Here is a 19,967-nt window from a genome sequence, read left to right on the forward strand (position 1 = left end):
TCATAAGCCATTTATAATCACCTCTTTTACTCATAATTAGTGGTCATGCCAATACAATAAATTACGATTCATTCAGTCACATGCCCTCGGGACTTTTATCTTGCATGGTTTTATTATGGAATTTATTAGTCCAACTTTGTGCAGTATTCCACAATAGTAATCGTTACCCTGACGATTCATAAAACATGGCCAGGCCACCATTTGAATGACGAGCGTTTATTTTTTCTGAGAGCAAATCCAAGAAGGGTCTTTCTAAGATCATTCTCTTTCTGGTAGGTCTTAGATCAGCACAGAAATTCAGAAGACAAAGACAAGCTCTTCACAATGTCCTACAGACGAGAGCTGGAGAAGTACCGAGACCTGGATGAAGATGAAATCCTCGGAGCCCTGACGGAGGAAGAGCTCAGGACCCTGGAAAATGAGCTGGATGAGCTGGACCCTGATGTGAGTAAGGCACTAAAGGGGACCACCTTGTCACAGTTACAGGGACAGCAACTATCACCACCTGGGGGAGGGACAGGTGCAGACTTCCTGAAGCTGCCACTTCCCCTTTCCTTCTATGGCCATCACGTTGGAATAACATTGCCTTTGCAGGTGTGTGTGTGTGTGTGTGTGTGTGTGTGTGTTGTGTTGTGTTGGTCAGAGTTCTCTAACAGAACCAAGAGGATGTATATACATATAGAAAGAGATTTATTATAAGAAATTGGCTCACACGATTATGGAGGCTGACAAGGCCCAAGGTCTGCAGTCGGCAAGCTGGAGATCCAGGAGAGTGGATGGTGTAGTTTTCGTCCAAAGGCTGGCAGGCTGGACAGCCAGGAAGAGAGAGCCGGTGTTTCAGTTCTGCTCTTCTCTTTGATATCCCATAACTTAGGTACTATGATGTAAAATGAACAATACTTAAATGCTACAATATAAATTCAGTACCTATGTTACACATTAAGAGACTAAGAGGGAAGAAAACAAAGATATTTACTTAACACACACACCTGCAAATATATTTATAAGAAAATAGGAAAGAAATACTCATGATAATTATAGTCCTTGTTTCTCTAACGAGTCACATGGTTACAGCTGGTATTTATAACTACTACCTTCTTCCAGTACCTATTCTGTATTCCCTTTGTCTTTGGCAAGCACTTAGCTGGTCATGGTTCCTTGCCTGGTTGGATGACCCAAACCTTCATTCCTGAAGGGTCTGGGCCATTAGTGGTCCTGCCTGGATTGGGTTGTAGTTTTCCATTGACTTTAATCACGGGCATGGTAATAGTAAGAAAGCCCTAAGCAATCTCCTATTGCAGACATGTACTTCCTTACCTCCACTGTGGAGCAGCAGTCCGATTTCCCCTTGGTAATTAGGGTCAGTCACCCCAGCCGATACGGAAACTCCTTCTCAGCCTATTGTTCTGACGTATGAGGAGCCAAAGTGGCCGGGCGTCAGTCTTGTCTTCCAGTCGGGTGGAATCGTTGTGCCACCGGGAGGAGGCATTTCTCCCTTTGGAACTAAGTCCTCTAGGCCAGCAGAGCATAAGGTCACAGGAACAGGCAGCAAACATTTTGCTGGACGGGTGGATCCTGGCTGTGGGAAAAGCAGCTCCACGTGCTGGACGCTGGCGCGGAGCGTCTGCAGGCGCCTGGAGAACTGTGGTCCGGCCTTGCGGGGTACTGCCGCCTAGCTAGCACTGTAACTGAGTCTGCAAAAGCCCTCCCACCATCCCATCCAGGCAGCTGCTTCGGGACGGTGGGGGACCGTGTGTCATGCAATGAATTAACTAAGAAATAAAGGACTAGAAGAGCCTCTTGCACTTGTTTGATGTTTTTATCACTGCATTTCATAGTTGGCACACTTAAAATTGTATTTCATGCTCAGAATTTGCCTCTGCTGTTAGAATCACAGCATCAAAAGGCAGAGGCTCCTGGTCACGCCTGTGGTTTGGCCAGGTACCATGGAGCCATGGGCTGGGCTAGGGAGGATTCCTAGGTGGCCTGCTAGACAGGAGCCTTCATTCCACATCTCTCTCAGGGACGCAGGTCGATGACCAGCAAGGAGAAGGCAGATAGTGAATGTCACTGAATTTAGTGGATTTTCCATTTAATATATTTTTAAATTATAAATGGAACATTTTGCACCTTTTAAAAAAACTTGTCATTGCTCAACTCTAGTTTAACAGTGACCGTGAAAAAGTACACTTCTGTACCATTTCACTACCCTCCAGCAGCCAGCTGATGTAGAGGCGGTGTGGGTTGGCGGGAGAATGCGGGACTAGAGGCTAGATGGCCCAGTTCCACCCTTGGCCCTGTCTCTTACACTCCATGTGGCTTGAACCAGTTGCTGTCCTTGCCTAGGCCTTAGTGTCCCCATCCATAAAATGATGGAGTTGGTTGATTCCTTTCAGGACCAAGCTTCCATGAGCTTATCACCTCGTCTCTAGATTTGATTAAGTGGCTTCTTTGTAGATAACCCAGAATCCTTGTCTAGGGGTCCTGAGTCCCAGGCCCCATAGAATGACAACTCCTTCCAGCAGCACATGCTCGTCCTGCTGTTTGCGGCTCCTCCTGCCCAGCTGTGAGGAGATGGCTCCCCTGATGAGGTTCCTCAAGTTGATTAGAAAGCAGCATTGGTGGGAGAGCCTTGGGTTCCCCCCCTTCCCCTGCATCATGGCTCCCTCTTAGCCTGGGTTTCATTATAAAGTAGCCATGTGGGCAAGAAACAATCAAGCTTCCAGCTTTGCTGCTATAATATTATTCTGTTCTAATTCTATCCTAGATCATTGCCGCAAGAACAGCTTTAAAAAGTGAGGACAAAAGGGGCGGGGGGTTGCTACTCGTAGTCAACTCTGTAAACGTGGCTCAGCTACCTGCCAGGCACCAGGCCCTGCCCAGGCCGCTGCCAGGGGAGCTGGTAGGGATTCTGTCCGGTGGGCCAGGCGCAAAACAAACTCCGATCTAAATGGGAGCAGATGGGGGCTCAGGGAGAGGATTCATTCTTACTGGCGGGAGGCTTCACAGAGCAGGCGACATTGGAACTGGGCCCTGGGCTTTTCTAAGTCAAGAATAAAAACAAAGAATTCTGGGCCTAGTGAAGGCCATGAGCAAAGGGTCTTATACAGAAGGTAACCGGGGACAGGGAGTCTCATGGTTTCTGTGAGGGTTAGACGGGCCTGGAAGGGCTAGATAAAGCAGGGAGGGGGCTACGAAGTGGGTGGGCTTTCTCAGTAGGCCCAGGGAGCCTTTGAGGGACAATGATTTGGTGGGCTTGCTGTCTTAGCACAGATGGACTGGAGGAGATGCCGGGGAGATGAGTGAGAGGCCGAGGGGCTCATGTGGGAACCCCATTGTCCTGCCCAGCCTGGGGTGGGAGAGTTCTTTTCTGACAATAAGAAAGGGCTCCTGCCCCTCTCCACAACCCTCCCAATATGTTGCAGAATCTTTACTGTGCCCAGGGCGAAGCACAGACCGCAGTGGCCATCAAGGCCTGGCTGCCTCTGGCCTTTGGGGCTGTTGGAGTTGCCCTGAGCCACTGGACGAAAATGAGGTTAGGTTAGGCTGTGACCGCAAATCAGGCAGATTATGACAGGGTCAGATGCAAGTGCCCAAGCTGGGAGTGGGGAGGGGACAGGTGGAAGAGCCCTCTCAGAACCCAGGGTAAAGCCCCCAAAGACTGCTTGATTTCCAGCTGGGAGCTCTGTTTCACTTTTAGACTGGCAGAGAGCTCCCACAGTGCCCCCACCCTAACTTTCAGGGTATCTGGCCCCAGCAGCAAGTTCCAGGGCCTCTGTACCTCTCACGCAGCCAGCTCCCCAGAGCCCTTCTCCCAGGTGATTAACAGGAAGGGATCCTTGTGTCTGCTGGAGGGATGGAGACAACTCGCCTGGTGTCACAGGACTGGGCATGGAGACTCAGATTTCTAATAGGGAGGAAGGTAACTGTGTATTTGGATTCTGGAGTGGGGTTGGGCAATCTGAGACCTGTGCTTCTCACATCACTGTGGTTTCGAAATGAACCTTTTCAAACACCCCTTTCTTTCTAAGTTCAAGGACAAGAAAAGAGAAATAAGAGAGAGGATAGGAGATAACAGGCCAGGGGTTTTTTTTCCCCCGGCCACACAATCAACCCCTTCACCGAGATGTCTCTGTTACCTGATTTGCAAGTCAGTATGTGAGTTTTGAAAAGATCTAGTGGGCCTCCCTTCTTTCTGACAGCACAAACATTCCAGCTCACATTTCAGCCGCCCTTGGCCCGTGTTCTGAAATCACAGCACAGGGAGAGGCCAAAGGTATGCAGACCTTTGTGAGAGGCCCCGGAGCCGGCTGGCCTGGAGTGGGCACAGGGGCCGGCAGGTGTCCAACCTTCCCACTTGCAGAGCAGGAACTGAGCCCAGTGAGGGGAAGGAACTTGCTCTAGGTCACACATCCAAACAGAACTGGACCAGAACCCAGGTCGACTGGCCCTTCTCTTATACTCTGTATCCTCCTGTTTTAATTTTTGTGTCACAAGTACTTATGTGACATCTTCTATGTGCAGGCACTGTTCTAGCACAGTTCAAAAATATTAAATCATTCAACCATCACCATAATCCTATGATGCAGGCACCATTTCATCCGCATTTTACAGGCAAGAAAACTGAGAGAGGGCCCTAGCCCAGTAGCTCAGGTGGTTAGAGTGTAGTCCCAATACGCCAAGATTGCAGGTTCCATCCCTGGCGAGGGCACATATGAGAATCAACCAATGAATGCATAACTTAGTGGAACAAAACAAAATCTATGTTTCTATCTCTTTCTCTCCCTCTCTCCATCCATCCATCCCTCCCCCTCTCTCTCTCCAATCAGTAAATTAAAAAATTATACATATATATTAAAAAAACAACAACTGAGAGCTGAAGTAACTTGTTCAAGTCCCATAACTAGGTAGTGGATGAGCCATGACATTGTTCTAAGAGGTCACGTCTTAGCCACGCCACTAGAAAGCCTCTTGGGAGTCTCCAGGAAGGCAGTTTGAGGCACAGATGTGCCCTGGTTTTGTTGTTGGGGAGGGTGCTGTATATAAATCATCTTCCTTTCTTCCTGGAAACAACCCGAGATACAGATGTTCATGTTCACTCCTGGCTTTGCTCTCAGCTTGGGAATGTGCCGTTCCCTCTCCAGATCTGTCTTCCTCTCTGTAGAGTGGCTGCAGTCAGCCTTGGTGCCCTCAGACACCCTTCCAGCTCTCAGCATCCATGCCTTTTTTTTTCTTTTAAAAATTGAGGTATAATTGACATATAACATATTAGTTTTAGGTAGACAGCATAATGATTTGATACTTGTATATATTACAAAATAATCACCACCATAAGTCTAATTAACATCTTTCCCACACAGTTACAATTTTTTATCTAACCATCCACGATTTTATGAACAATTCCTGGCAGTCTTTTTAAATTATTTTATTTTATTTTTCAACTGCAATTGACATACATTCTATGTCAGCTTCAGGTGTACAACATAGTGAATAGACATTTATATAACTTATGAAGTGATCGCCTCAATAACTCCTGGCAGTCCTGTTACTTGAATTCAGGCTCACGCTTCATGGGGGTTATGTTTTCAGTGATGCAATTGTTAAGCCCAGTGTCACATGACAGAGTAGAGTACTCGGAGTTGGAAAGCAGCTATGTTTGCAGCAGAGGACTCTAGGCTTGTGCTCAGTTGAAAAAAAAGAAAGTCCCTGAAGCTTTCTATCTCTCTGCGGCCTGGAAAAACTCGAGCTTATCATGAGATTGTTGCATTTAGACTCCCTCGGGAGAGGAATGCTCCATGTGCTAAAAGTATCCGCTGCTGACCGATTCCCCAAGAGGATCTGCCCTTTCTTGTCTCTCTGGAGTTAAGTGGATGCTGCTCTGAAGCCGAGCCAACTCCTCGGTTCAGATTGCCTCTGTACCAGGCAGTGGGGGAACGGGCGGTGCACAGAGACGGCGGAGGATGGCAAGTCACACTGACTTGCACAGGGACTTACAGGAGCAATAGGTAGTTAACATCTACTGGGAATGCAATGGGCAAAGCCCTGTGTGGATTATCTCATTTAGTCCTCTGAGAGGCTTGGTCATCGGCCCCATTTTAAATATGGGGAAACTGAGACTTAGAGAGATGAAGTTCCCTGCCCAGGATGCAGTGCTGTGGTGCTGGGATTCCAGCCCGGCCGTGACCCAGTAGCCTGTCCTGTTGGCCACCACCTCCTACGCACACATGTGGGATGGGCCTGGACATTATGAGCAACTAGTTTTTTCAATTTGATTTCCTTTGAAGTTACGTTATTTTTACTATAAATACTAATCATGAAAAAAAAAAGAAAGAAACCACTAACAAAGAATTTAACTATAAATACTGCTTGTTAATGAGGCTTTGGGGAAAAGGAAGAATATTTTTTAAAGTGTTTCAGTATAAAGATCAAAATCTTCGCTGGAGAGAAGATAGTAGAGGTAACCCCAACCTCGTAAAGAAATTGGGTCCTAAGAGTTGGCTTTGAAGTCCGCCATTGGGACTGTGTGTGACACATTATAACCACAGAAACAACAATGGAAAACAACAGGCCTCCTGCAAATCCTGAAATAGTAGGAATAATAATAATAACAATTATTCTCTCTTGAGGTCTTCTTACATGCCCGGTGCTGTGCTCCGTGTTTTATGGGGATCATCTCATGAAATTTCTGCAAGGATCCTATGAGACGGATCCTCACAGGTTGGGGACAACACCACTCTAAAACAAGGAATGGATGCCCAGAGTCGCAGAGCTAGTAAGTGATGGACCAAATTCAGGCCGACCTGCCTTTCTTAGCCCATCATGTGTTGACAGTTCTGAGAACAAGGGGCGATGAACCATAGGAGGAAATTATGGAGGAGAAAACCTAGAACTGTAGAATCTCAGAGCTAGAAGGACACTTAGGGACCACTTAACACGCACGCCCCCGCATATACATACACAAAGCAAGTAAGAAACCCTGACTTCAGGAGTCCCTCTTGGACATGTGCCATTTACTCAGTGCTTCATATATCCCATCGAGTCCTCATACCAGTCCTATGAGGTAAGTATTATCATTACCGTTTCAGTGATGAAAAATCAAAATAACAACAAAAACCCTGAAGCCCAGAGAGGGGAAAGGACTTATTCAAGGTCAAACAGCAAGTCAGCCACAGAGCCGAGATGAGGACATGGAACTTCCTGTCCTGCCACATGGCTTCCCACCAGACTCCGCAAAATAGTGAAATCCTCCGTACTCATGCCCCAGATTGTAACCTGTGAGCAGGAGAACACCCTTGGCCATGAAGGAAGCAGCCAAGTTTGGCCCACAGGGCCATGGCTCCCTTCCCTTGTAACACAAACCGGCAGATTCACAAGCCCTGGGACAGAAGTAAACAGTTGAAATGGAAAGAAATAAATCTCTGCTCTAAAAATAGGCGCATATCCTTAGAAACACTGCAGGCTATTCACAGAGCCAAGGATGGGCCGGGGTGCAGGGACAGCGAGGGTGAGTGAAGCCAGGTGTCAATGTGTCCCCACCCGAGCTTCTGGCACCATGACCACCTCCCTGTACCCCCTCCCCAGCCTCCCCAGAATGCTCTCCTTTCCCCGCCATCCCCCTCCTCTCTGCTGCTGCTGGCTGGGGGACCTCTTGGACCTGGAGCCCTTCATTCAAATTGGAATCCTTTCATTTTTCAAGGCTTAACCTCCCACCCCTCCCTTGCAAAGCCTTCTCCACACCAGCCCCCCTCCAAGTCCCCAGCGCAGCACCTGCCACAGAGGATGCTGGGCTGTTTCCTTTTTGATTTTGACATTTTAATAGGAAACATTCTAAACATATCGGAGAGTATAGAATATACCTGTATTTCCATCATCCAAATTTAACAAATATAAAAATTTTACCTCATTTGATTCAAATCACCCTTAAAAAGAAAAAAAATCATTATAGATAAAGTTCAAACCCAGCCTCCCCCACACACCTAGTTTCTTCCCCATCTTCCCCACTCCAGTGAACACTTTCTACTTGAGGAGCCACAAACCAAAACCCACATCATCGGGTAGGTAATAAACACGGAGGAAGGAAGATGGACCAGTTTTCTTGAGGCATGTGGCCGTCTTGGGTCATCTTTTACTTTTCCACTCTTGAATGAGATATGTACATAAGAAAGTTTTCACTTAACCTTCCAGGAAGTAAAGCAACACCAAAGCCAGTAATAAACGATAACCGTTTTTTAGCCTCTATGTCAGAGTCAATAGAGAGTAGTGGGGAGTGAAGCAAACGGGAGAGTTTGTGTTTGACTAAAGGGCACTTCTATTCAGTTCCACCAATTGTTGACAATGTGAAAGTGGTTTATGTATCCCTCAAGTAAAAATTCAGAGGTGGGCAGTCTCAAGCTGGTATGGAGCTCAGCTCCCCAAACTTCCCCTAGTCCCAGATTCCATCCAGCTCACTTTCCTGTCATCCCTAGGGTATAGACCTCATCTTCATGGTCCAAGGTGGTGTCCATGATCTCTGCATTTCAGGCATTGCAATAGAGGAACAGGGCAAAAAGAAAGGAAAGGAGAAAAGCCATTACTCAAGTGCTTGTTTTAAGGGAGGTTACTGGACATTGCCTCTGGACACTTCTCATATCACTGGCAGGACCTTAGTTTCATGCAGGGTTCAACCTAGCTGCAAGGGAGCCTGGGAAATGTAGTCTTTAATCCGAGTGGCCATGTGCTCAGCTAAAAGAATGGAGTGCTTTTATCACTAAAGGAGTGGAGACATGTTATTGGGGACAATTTGGTTTTGCCAGTTTCACGGCCTGATGCTCTGTTTTGCCAAAAGCTCTGAGGGGTGAGAGGAGTTGGTAGGGGTTTTACCAAATCCAGACCTCCAAAGAAAACATTACAAAGGACCTACTCTCTAGCTTGGCATTTCCCCAAACCTCCGTCAGGGAACTCTGGTCCCATTTTGGACACCCCCACTCTGGCACCTTTCATAATATGTCCCTTCTTCCAAACCTGCTCGGGACAGCAGTTAGGTGGCCCGGCAAACAGCTTGAGGCAGCAGGTGTGATGTCGACCTGAAGGGTGTCCAAGTAATACCAGCCTTTTCCTAGCAGGAGCGTCAATGTCATGTGACTGGATCATTCCAATCACATTTTTCTAGCGCCCAGTGCTTGGTGCTGGGGATTCAGAGGACTAAGATGCATTCCAGCTGGCCTTTAAGGGGCACCCAGTCTCCCCAGGGAGAGAGACATGGTATAAATGTGCCCCCGGATGAATTAGGATGAGCATTATATAAGACCTGGCAAGATGCCTAGGGGAGTTTGGAAAGAGAATTGCCAGGTCAATGTGGAGAGCACTGCAAAGGCTGAACGGGGTGCCCAAGGGAAGGGCTTTGAGAGGTGAATGCAGGGGAGAGGAGGGATGGCATTCCAGACAGAGGGCACCGCCCGAGCGAAACACAGAGTGAGAGGCAAGACGTGGCTGCGGAATGCGGAGCAGCCGTGGTGGTTGGAATGGGCACACTTGAAGTCGGGAGCAAATCTGGAGGCTGAAGTGCGTTGGGTCAAATCATGAGGAGCAGTCCGTGCCTGGCTGATGAATTTGGACACGATCCTGTAGGTCAGCGGAGGCGCTGAGCGTTTGAGTGTGTTGGGGAGTTTCACGGTCAGGTGCTCGTGTTGGTGAGGTCTGGCCGGCTGATGGGAGGGAAGGGAGTAGAGGTGGAGAGGCCCAGAGAAGGGAGACCAGCCAGGAGGTTGATCTGATGGTCCTGGGAAGGCATGGCAGATGGAACGAGGGCGGTGCCATGTGATGGAGACCGTCCAGAACCCTACATCGTTGGACTCACCCAGACTCCTCCCCCTAGCAAACCAACCCCCTCGCCCTGCCAAGCCTTTGTCTGTGCCACGCTCTCCATCCCACTGTACCACCACTTTCCTCTTCCCTCTCCATCTGGCTGGTTCTATCTGGTGCCCTGGGACACAGCTCAGGTACCCCCTCCTCCCAGAAGCCCATGTGGGTGGGGAACAGAGTAAGCCCCTCTCACGTGGCTGTGTCTCCCCTCTGGCTGCGAGCCCCTGTGGAGCAGGATCACACATTCATTGCCTGAGGGCACCCAGTGCTGCACAGCAGGGAATGTGCTGAAAAGGAGGGTCAGGGGAAAGCCAGGAAGGGAAGGGTTGGCCACACCTTGTGCCATGAATGCCAGAGAGAGACAAAATGTGTTGTTACGACCAGCAGGCCCCACTATCAACAATTACAGGGCTTGGGCCACAAGGATGCCTTTGGAAGTCAGCACTAATGCCAAATGAAGTTGACTGTGTGTGGGAAGTAACGGTCCTGCAATGAGGTCATGATGGTTGAGCCAAAGGCCTGGATCTTTCTGGATAAAAAGAAGATTCCCAGTGTGTGTCTGTTGGGGGGGGGGGAGGCGTACGTTTGGAGAAAGAGGGGCTCTTAGAGGTTTGCACCTTGCTTGTCCCCTCTGTGACGGGCACGAGTGGTGCAGCCCCTCTAGCCTTCCACACTGTCAGGTTAAGTCCCCCCATATGTGAGAAGAAATCTCTGTTGAAGCCACCGAATGATTTCTAGTGGGATCTGGGAGCTGCAGGTCAGCAATGCAGAGGCTGAGCGCTCCTTATCTGGACGGGGCCCTGAGGGACTAGAGGGCTGCATTTCACGCAAGGGGAAACAGACCCGGCAGATAACCGGAAAAGAAAAGTTCTCAAGTTTGGAAAAAACCTTTTTGGAGGGCATCAAATACCTTGTGAAAGGTAAGTGGTGACTGACCGCTCTGAGATGTTGGGCCTAGCTGCGGAGGTGGGGGCGGCCGTGAGGACAGAAGTCCGTGGGAATTCCGAGGGCTTCAGCCTCCCGATTGCTCTGAGCCCAGGACAGCTCCTCCACACCTCTGGGCGTCAGTTTCTTTACCTGCACGGCAAGATTAGCTCGATCAGGAGGGGAGCTCTGGCTCTCTAACACTGGGGGAGGCAGCAGGTTGTCACAGGGTGCCACATCTGGCTTCCAGGATCTGTTCCTAGAGGAAGGCAGGCAGTGGGATGGAAAGTTTGCTGTGGCTTGGAAGTCGAGGGCCCTGGCTCTCAGTCCAGTGTGACCTCAGGCAAGGCCCTGCCCTCGCTGGCTCGAGGCTGCTCCCCGTAGCCAGTGAGGTTGTAGCACAGCCCATCCTCCTCTTAGCAGTTGTTTGGCTCAGTCACAGGGCAGGAACCCAGGACTCCTGGAGCCAGACCCAGGGGCACGTTTTACATCCCCTTGTTCTTAGACATGCCTGCTTATTTGGGAAAAGTGATCAAATTGCTTGTATTTTGTCACTGTGAAGAATCAGGTGAGGGGACATTTTATGTATGATTAGCCACCAGTCTGAAACATGCATACTGACCCTTGGGCATGCTATTTATAAACAGTGTCATCTCTACATAAGCTCAGGCTTCCTGACTGTGTGGCTAACGACCTGCTTGACTTTGGGCAAGTGGCTTCAGTTGTCTATGCCTCAGTTTCCCCAACTGAAAATAAAAGAATTGGCCCAGAGGCTCTCTAAGGGCTTTGAAGCTTTCAGCTGCCAAGAGTCTATGCTTCTTTTAGTAAATTGTGTGTGCGTGTATGTGTGTTGCCTGTGTGTGCACGTAGTATGCATGTGAGCACATCTGAACAAGCCTGCAGTGGTTCTAGCTGGAATGGCTTCTCACGTAGCCCTGACTATCTATAGCCATGATAGCTGTGCAGATACTTGATATTTGGCCTTCCTGGCACCTGTTTGCACGGTGTTGGAGCTCCTAACAGCACGGTTGAGGATTTGTCAAAGTTTCCATCATCCTTTGGACAACTGGACTCCAGAGTGTGGGTGGAAAAATTAGACTAAGATGTTAAGCTGTCGGGCTGCACAGCCCAGTTTTAATTTTACAACATTGAGAAGGAAGTCACCATTTAAAAATACATGATTAGTAGGGCACATAGGAAGAGATTGCTTAATTTCCCCCATGATTATTTCCAAGATCAAATTAAACTTTTAATGTGTTTTTAACATTAAAAAACCTTCTAAATAAAAAACCCAAGTATATACCCCTTTCTTCCTCTAGTGCAAAGCCCAATATGGGCAAGACACCCACTAAATATTTCTGGAATAAATGAATGAGTATCTTGACTTTCTCTACAGAGAATTTTAGTCTGATAGGAACCTTAGATCAGATGTGGCAAAATGGACGAACTCTTCCCTGCAGATGTGTTTTATTTGGCCTGAACATTGTTTTTAAAATATTTGGATCATGTGTCAATATTTGAAAATCATAAAGATGAGTAGGTCTAATAACATTGCCCACATTCTTACATGACAGTAAATTTCTGGAGCATTGAAAGCTCCAGTGTACCACAGTCCCCACCACTCCCAAGTATATAACAGTTATTTTTAGGCTAAGATCAGAGAGCATCTAGAAATTCCTCCTCCTTAAAACCAACACTAACTTTCCTCTCAGGATATGATAAGATCATCCAAGCATTAGTCACTGCCTTGCTCACACAAGTAAATTTCCAGTTGTAAGTAAGAATATGAAGACATGTTTCATGTAAGTAAGGACATGAAGATGCTCAGAATCCTATATACGAGAGCTTTCTCCCAAAGCAAATGTCACCCATAACCATCCTGCCCTTGGACTGAAGATGTACGTGTGATGTGTGCATGTGACTACAGATTCCCCTAATGACAACTGATGGCTGCCCTGAAGGAACCAGACTGATACTTCCCTTTGAACTAACTATAAAGAAAGCATGTGTCCAATAAATTTACTCTGTGCACATTTTAAGATTAGGAGACCACGATTTAAATTCCTTAAAGGTTAGATGGTTCTAATTACCCACAGGCACCATAAAAATGTACAACCTTTACAGGCAACATGAAAGCTAGTTATGGACTATTCTTTGCTATTCAGTAAAGCAGACCCCCTTTAAGATCTTGGTTAACTGTAAAATCTAAAGCCATATATTGTTTTCCACACATGCTGTCATTGCAACTTTTCTTTCATTTTACTCCCCTTCCCCCATTGACTACCCATCTCCCTGGGTATTCCAAATTAGAGAACTCTTTGTGGGGTCCTGGCCCTATCTGTTAGCACTCTGACCAGACGCACAATACTCGCTGCATGGATGTTTGTTGAGTAAGAAGAAATAAAGGAAGGAAGATACATTTCTACGCATCCACCAAATGCTCTCCGGTCAGAGCTCCCATGGTTGGGGGAAATCTCTCTTCACTTGCTGGATACCTGGGCCTGAGAGTCAGTTTTAGGTTCTAATAGTCATGAAAGATCCAAGTCAGTATTTTCTTACCTATTTAACTCCTCAACAACTAATTCACATAATAAGGCACATTGCATCATAAAACAGGACACCATTTTAGGCTTGACCAGCTCTCGCCGGGCCAATCTCCGCATCACTGCTGGCCACTGGCACACACAGAACCTTCTGTCCTCAGCAGTCCACAGCCATTTAGTTTAGTTATTGCACTAGCCATTTTCTAGATAACATATGCCATTTTTACTAATTTTTTTGAAATGTAATTCATATACCATAAAATTTACCTATTTATAGCGTGAACCTCAATATTTTTAGTATATTCACAGAGTTATACAACCATCGCCGCCATGAATTTTAGGACATTTTCATTACCTCGAGAAACAGATCCGTTAGCTGTGAATCCCCATTTCCCCTCAACTTACCCTACTCTAGGCAGCCACTAACTTACTTTCTGTCTCTCTAGATTTGACCCATTCTGGACATTTCATATAAATGGAATCAGACACTGTAGTCCTTTGTGACTGGCTTCTTTCACTTAGCACGATGTTTTCAAGGTTCCCTCTGTGTTGTAACATATATCAGTACTTCATTTCTTTTTATTGCCAAACAGCATTCTGTTGCCTAGATACCACCATTTATTTATCTGTTCATCATCTATGGACATTTGAGTTGTTTCCACTTTTGGGCCATTATGAATAATGCTGCTACGAACTGGAGAAGTTTTTGTGCGGGCATATGCTTTCATTTCTCTTGGATATATGCCTAGCAGTGAATTGCTGCATCGGACGATAACTGCATTTTTAAGCTTTTGAGAAACTGCCACACTGTTTTATATTCCCATTAGCAGTGAAGGGAGGTTCCGATTTCCCCACATTCTTGCCAACATTTGTTATCTGTCATTTTTATGATAACTATCCTAGTGGGTATAAAGTAGTATCTCTTTCTGTGTTTGATGTTCATTTCCCTGATGACTAATGATATTGAGCATCTTTTCATGGATGTATTGGCCATTTTTATGTCTTCTTTGGAGAAATGTCTATTCAGATCCTTTGCCCATTTTTAAATTGGGTTATGTGTCTTATATTTTGAATTGTAAGAGATCTTTATGTATTCTGGGCCAGTCCTTTGTCAGATACATAATTTGCAAAAATTTTCTCCCCATCTGTGGGTTGTCTTTTCACTCTCTTGATAGTATCTTTTAAAGCACAAGCATTTTTAATTTTGATGATGTCTAATTTATCTATTTTTCTTCTGTTGTTTATTATTTTAGTAGCATATCTAAGAAACCATTGCTTAATCCAGGGGTCACAGAGATTTATGCCTGTGTTTTCTTTTAGAAGTTTTATAGTCTTAGCTCTTGCATTTAGGCCTTTGATCCATTTTGAGTTAATTTTTGTTATACCACGTGAAGTCACATGCCATTTTTGAAAATAAATTAAAATGAGAAATAATCAGAACTTTAAAAAATATGCAGCTGTCTTTGATTTTCATTGAAAATCATGTTATGTTTCATTAAACATGTAATGGAAAAAAACTAACGCCTAATAAAGCTGACATTCTCAATATTTACTTGAAGAATTTTATAAGCTAAGAATTGTTAGAAAAGGCCTTTGACATTTTTTTAATCAATTGCTTTCAGTAAAGATTTAAACAAATGAAACCATATTTTAACAAGCTATGTAAGTAATATTTTTAAAACTATTAAAAACATCTTTATTTTCCTCCTAATTATATGGGCTCTGTTTAACACAGTGGTTCTCAATCAGGAGTGATTCTGCTCCCCAGGGGACATCTGGCAATATTTGGAGACATTTTTGTCTGTTACAACATGGGGAGGAGGTGGTACTGGCATCTACTGGACAGAGATGCTGCTAAACAGTCTACAATGCATAGAACAGCCCCCAACACAAGTAATCATCCAGCCCCAGATAGCAGTTATGCCAAGGTTGAAAACCCTACTTTAACTAGATCAGTGGCCTCTATCAGATATATCCGAGAAGAGGTGTGAGCTTACAAACCCTTTTCCTCTCATTTACAACCTCATGGTTTTCTCCCACCACAATACTGAGCCTTTCAGAGACCAGAATGTGCCCCAGAACCTTAACGTCCATCGCAACCCTTTACAGACAAAAATCTATCAGGTTTTTCCTTGTGAGGGTCGTTGGGAAAACACTTGTTTTTGTTGCTTAATTTATTTCATACTTATATGTTTTCATTTTTTGAATCTTGAGATATATTTTGATAATTCATCCCCTGTTCAACATACATATTTAGGTAACCAAACTTCCTGTTAAAATGTATTTTAGCTGATCATAGGACAATAGTTATAATAAATGGTTGTGTGCGCTAAGCACTGTTCCTGCATTATCTAATTTAATTTTCTCAACAACTATGAAAGAGTGACTAATATTCACATTTTACAGCCATAGACACTGAGACACAATGAGATGAGGCAACTGGCCCAGGATCATATGTATCATCACTACTCCAAGGCAGAGCATGCGCCTGGTGGGGGTCCACTGTGAGGGGCAGGCGTGTCACAGAGCACTTGATTACTCATTATGGGTAATCGCAGAGAGACAGTGAGGTGCTTCTCTCTCTTAGTTAAGCCACAGTTAGTGCCCTGCCATGGGACAGAAGGAATGGACACACACAGCCATAGGAGAGCCCATCGCACCTGGACATGCCCACAGATGCGTGGCTCACCTGTGACCATTGCCAGTCCTTCATATCACAGTGGACAGCGTCTGAGGACTGCTGCTTAAGGAAAACTGGGGTGTCTGTGACATCACTTATGTTCTTGACATTCACTCCCAAATCAGTCAAGGCTCATTTTTTTACCTATTAGCCCTCTTCTCATAACATGCTCCAAACCGCAAACATCTCTCCTGACTTGTAGCTTAAATCCACTCGCATGTACACCGGCACCACTCCTCGAGCCCTTAATACGCACCATGCACTGAGCGAGGCCTGCTCACCTTCAGCTCTCCCAGTCAGGGCCACACTCCGGTCCCCTGATCTCACAGCCGCTGCTCTTACTGGAACAGCACTGTGGTGTTTAAACTGTGGTGAAACGTCTTGTAAAAAATACACTGCAGTTAAACAGAAGTATTTCCTTCCTAGGCTTTATCCCTCTTTGTGCACATAGCTGTCTTCATATGTCTGATCCCATTCCCCTCTCAGGGGCTTTCAGCAAAGGAGCTGAGCTGTGGGTGACTGAAGATACGCATTTTGATGGTACAAAGATCGAAGATGGAATGGCTGTGTGGTTAGGCCGTTTTGGGGGTGCAGCAGGAAGTGAGGTGACATTCTGCTCACACCTGCCTTCCAGGTGCCCTCCACCACCTCCTTGAATGAAAGGGGGAGAAAGCAATGATTAGAACAGAACATTGCCCTCCCCCCCTAATCTAAGGAAGAACCCTGGCTGTTCTTCTAGACCTGTCCCTGAAACTCCTTGGGCAAATCTTTCCTCGTTCTGGACCTCAGTTTCCCCTTGAAGGAACAGTGTATGGACTAGACAATCTCTGAGCATCTTTGCAAGTATAAACTTGGAATCTCTAAGGTACTGGAGGCTGCATTAAAGGGAAGCCTGTGGAATTCAAATTCTCCCTAATTAGGAATCTGCTTTGTAGGAAGCCCTCACCTAGAAGCCTGCCCATGTTTGAAGGAGACACCGCGATGATTGGTTGATGCTATCTTTCTTCTGAGATCCATCTCCAGGGGCGACGTTCAAAATATTTAACAGCCAGTATGGCATGAGCACAGCCGTCAGAAGGGGAGAAGACAGCTGGCTGGGCCTTCGGGGGCTGCAGCCTGAAAGCGTGCCTTGCCCGCCTCGCCCGCCTCGCCCACCTCGCCCACCTCGCCCGCCTCGCCCGCCTCACCTCTGCTGAGCCTTCACCCGCTTGTTTTGGGGTGTCTTCTTCCTGCCTGACTCTGCACCCAGGGCCTAACTCAAACCCCTTCGCCTTCTTCTCTCCCCGATCGCTTTATACACAATAGCTATAAATATCCTCCTGCATCCAAACACCAGCTTAATCATATTTGTCACTCAGCAGATGCTCTTGGACTGTCCCTCTGTGCTCAGCCCCATGTTGGCTGACTCCTTGCCCCTCATCTTCAAAGAGCGTTAGAGGCTGAGAAATGCAGGGAGATCAAGAGACTAGCTCTGCCCCTCGTCTGCTGTGTGACCTTAGGCAAGTCCTGCCCCTACCAGGTGTCAGACTCCTTACATGTAAACGAGTGACTTGAGCCCCGTTGTCCAATGATGAGTTTCTGGAGAAATGCATGTCTTCAGCAGCTGACCGCTCTCTCTCTCTCTCTTTCTCTCTCTCTCTCTGTCACCCGGGCCACCACCTCCACTGTAGAATGCACTGCTGCCCGCAGGCCTGAGGCAGAAGGATCAGACCACCAAGGCGCCCACGGGCCCCTTTAAAAGGGAGGAGCTCTTGGATCACTTGGAAAAGCAAGCAAAGGAGTTTAAGGACCGAGAAGATCTGGTCCCCTACACAGGGGAAAAGCGAGGTACTGAATCATGTTGCTCTTATGAATATGTCACTCCCCGGGCATTGCTGAGTGCCAGCTGTGTGCCAGGCCCCATGTTGGGCCCGATGTGACTGGGCCTCCTAGCCTGCATCCCTGCCTGGCCAAAAAGCATAAACCCAACTCTGAAAGCATCGATGATGTAGATTTAGGGAAATTTCTGGATAAACCAGACCAGAGAAACTTCCCCCTTAATCTCCTTTAACTGGGATGTCCTGCTTAGTTTTGTTTTTTTTTGTTTTACAAACCTAGACACTTTTGAAGGTGAGAGAAGTAAGTATTAATCATGATATCAGGACACAAGACCTGAACTAGGCCCGTCCTGTGCAAACCAAGAACAAGAGGCACCCTGCCTCTGCCCTACCCATCGCTGCTCTCCCAGAAGTTCCTCTCTGGCAACTGCGTCATTCCTGCCTTCACCTGTCCCTCTGCCACCCGGCCCCAGCCTAAGGCAGGCTTCCTGGAGGAGTGTGGGGAGCAGAGAGGCAGTCTCCCCCCTTCCTGTTGCCCTCCAAACCGCCCTCCTGCCCTCCTCTGTCCTGCTGCCTTGCCGGAGCGCTGCGCCGCGGGCCTGCCGAGCTCTGCCCAGCCCCTGGCCTGGGCAGGCGCTCATCCCCTCTGCCTGGAGTGCGGGCCCTGCCGTGCGCCTCTGTGCTGTCTTTCTGCCCTGCGAGTGGCATGACGCTCGGAAACAGCCTGCAGCAGGGCGCGTTCGGTTGCAATCCTGGCACTACCACGTGCTAGCTGGGTGAGCTCGAGGGAACTGTTCAACCTGATGTGCCTCCATTTCCTGGTCTGTAAAATGGGGCTGATGAAAATGGTATCACCAGTTATGAAGACTGAGTTAAGATTTATATTAAATCACTTAGAAGAGCGCCTGGCTCATAGGGAGTGCTATGCAAGCATTAGCTGTTACTGTCCTTTTGGTCTCAACTGTCCTGTCTCCTGTTCCAGGGAAGCCTTTCCTGTCTCCTTGGTTCAGGACACGCAGTCCCTTCAGTTCCCCCTGGTAATTCTCCATCTCAGGAGCCTGTGGGCTTCTTTCATCACAAGTCTGATTTTATCATTCTCTCTTTATTTATCATTTGTCTCTCTCACTGGCCTGGAAGCCCCATGAGGGCAGGGACGCAGGCTGTTTTTGCTCACACGGCACCCTCAGTGCCTGGGGCAGGGCCTGGTATACAGTAGGGCTCAGTAGAGAGTTGGTGAATGAATGAGTGAGTTCAAGTTCAATAAATGTATAATGAAGCTTGTGGGCTGCTCCCTTAGCCGGGGTGGCTCAGTTGGTTGAGTGTCATCTCATACCCTGAAAGGTTCCCAGTTCAGTTCCCAGTCAGGGCACATGCCCAGGTTTCTGGTTCAATTCCCAGTCGAGGTGTGTACAGGAGGCAACTGATGGATGTTTCTCACATCGATGTTTCTCTCTCTTTCCCTCTCTTCCTTCCTCTCTCTAAAATTAATAAAAACATACTTTTCTTAAAAAGAATATAAGCCCCATGAGTACAAGGACCACAGCACTACATCCTCACCTAATAAACGCTAGCACATAGTTGACATGCAATATATATTTGTTGAATTAATTAGTTAATTGCATAATTAATTGCTTATTTTCAGTGTCTTCCATTCTACCTGCCCCTAAGAATGTGAGATGAGCCAAGGGTCCCAGCCTGTGTTTTTATCTTTGTATCCATGTTGAATTAGCACAATACCCTGCGCAGAGTATTTGCTTGATAAATAGTAAAATGAAAAAGCCAGCAGGAGTAGGCATGGTGGGGAGGACATTGAGCCATCCCAAACCCTGGTGTTGGAGCTCAGACCAGATTTTACTGAAAACTTGGAGACTCGGGGAAGCCCAGGGGCATCTGGAGACAGAACTCTGGAACGGCTGTGTAATCGGAGGCATCCTGAGGATGGTGGCTGGGCAAGAACTCGGAATGACTGGGGCCTTGACCATAAGGGCTAGGTGTGCCCCGCTGAGAATGTGGGCACGAGATGTTCTTATGCAAGGCACTTGTGCCATGAGGAGCAGTTTCTGTATAGCAAATAAAGATGATAGGATCCCTGGATTTCATGGGCCCTTAAAACTTCCAACATCCCAACTGCACATTTGAAAACGGGTAAACCGAGGCTGTGAG

The 19,967-nt window shown here is 47.0% G+C and overlaps 1 protein-coding gene across 2 annotated transcripts in view; it reads left to right on the forward strand.

Annotated features, from left to right (window-relative positions):
* Positions 1-281: 281 nt before the first annotated feature.
* Positions 282-19,967, forward strand: part of TMOD1 (tropomodulin 1) — a 50,552-nt gene continuing 30,866 nt past the window's right edge. For both annotated transcript variants that reach the window (XM_016222967.2, XM_016222966.2), the window contains exons 1-2: positions 282-444; positions 17,658-17,814. In XM_016222967.2, the coding sequence (XP_016078453.1) occupies positions 325-444; positions 17,658-17,814 (277 nt within the window). In that variant the 5' untranslated portion in view covers positions 282-324. The remainder of the gene's footprint in view (positions 445-17,657; positions 17,815-19,967) is intronic.

Source organism: Miniopterus natalensis, chromosome 12 (assembly GCF_054644295.1).
Source record: "Miniopterus natalensis isolate mMinNat1 chromosome 12, mMinNat1.hap1, whole genome shotgun sequence".
Lineage (NCBI taxonomy): Eukaryota > Metazoa > Chordata > Mammalia > Chiroptera > Miniopteridae > Miniopterus > Miniopterus natalensis.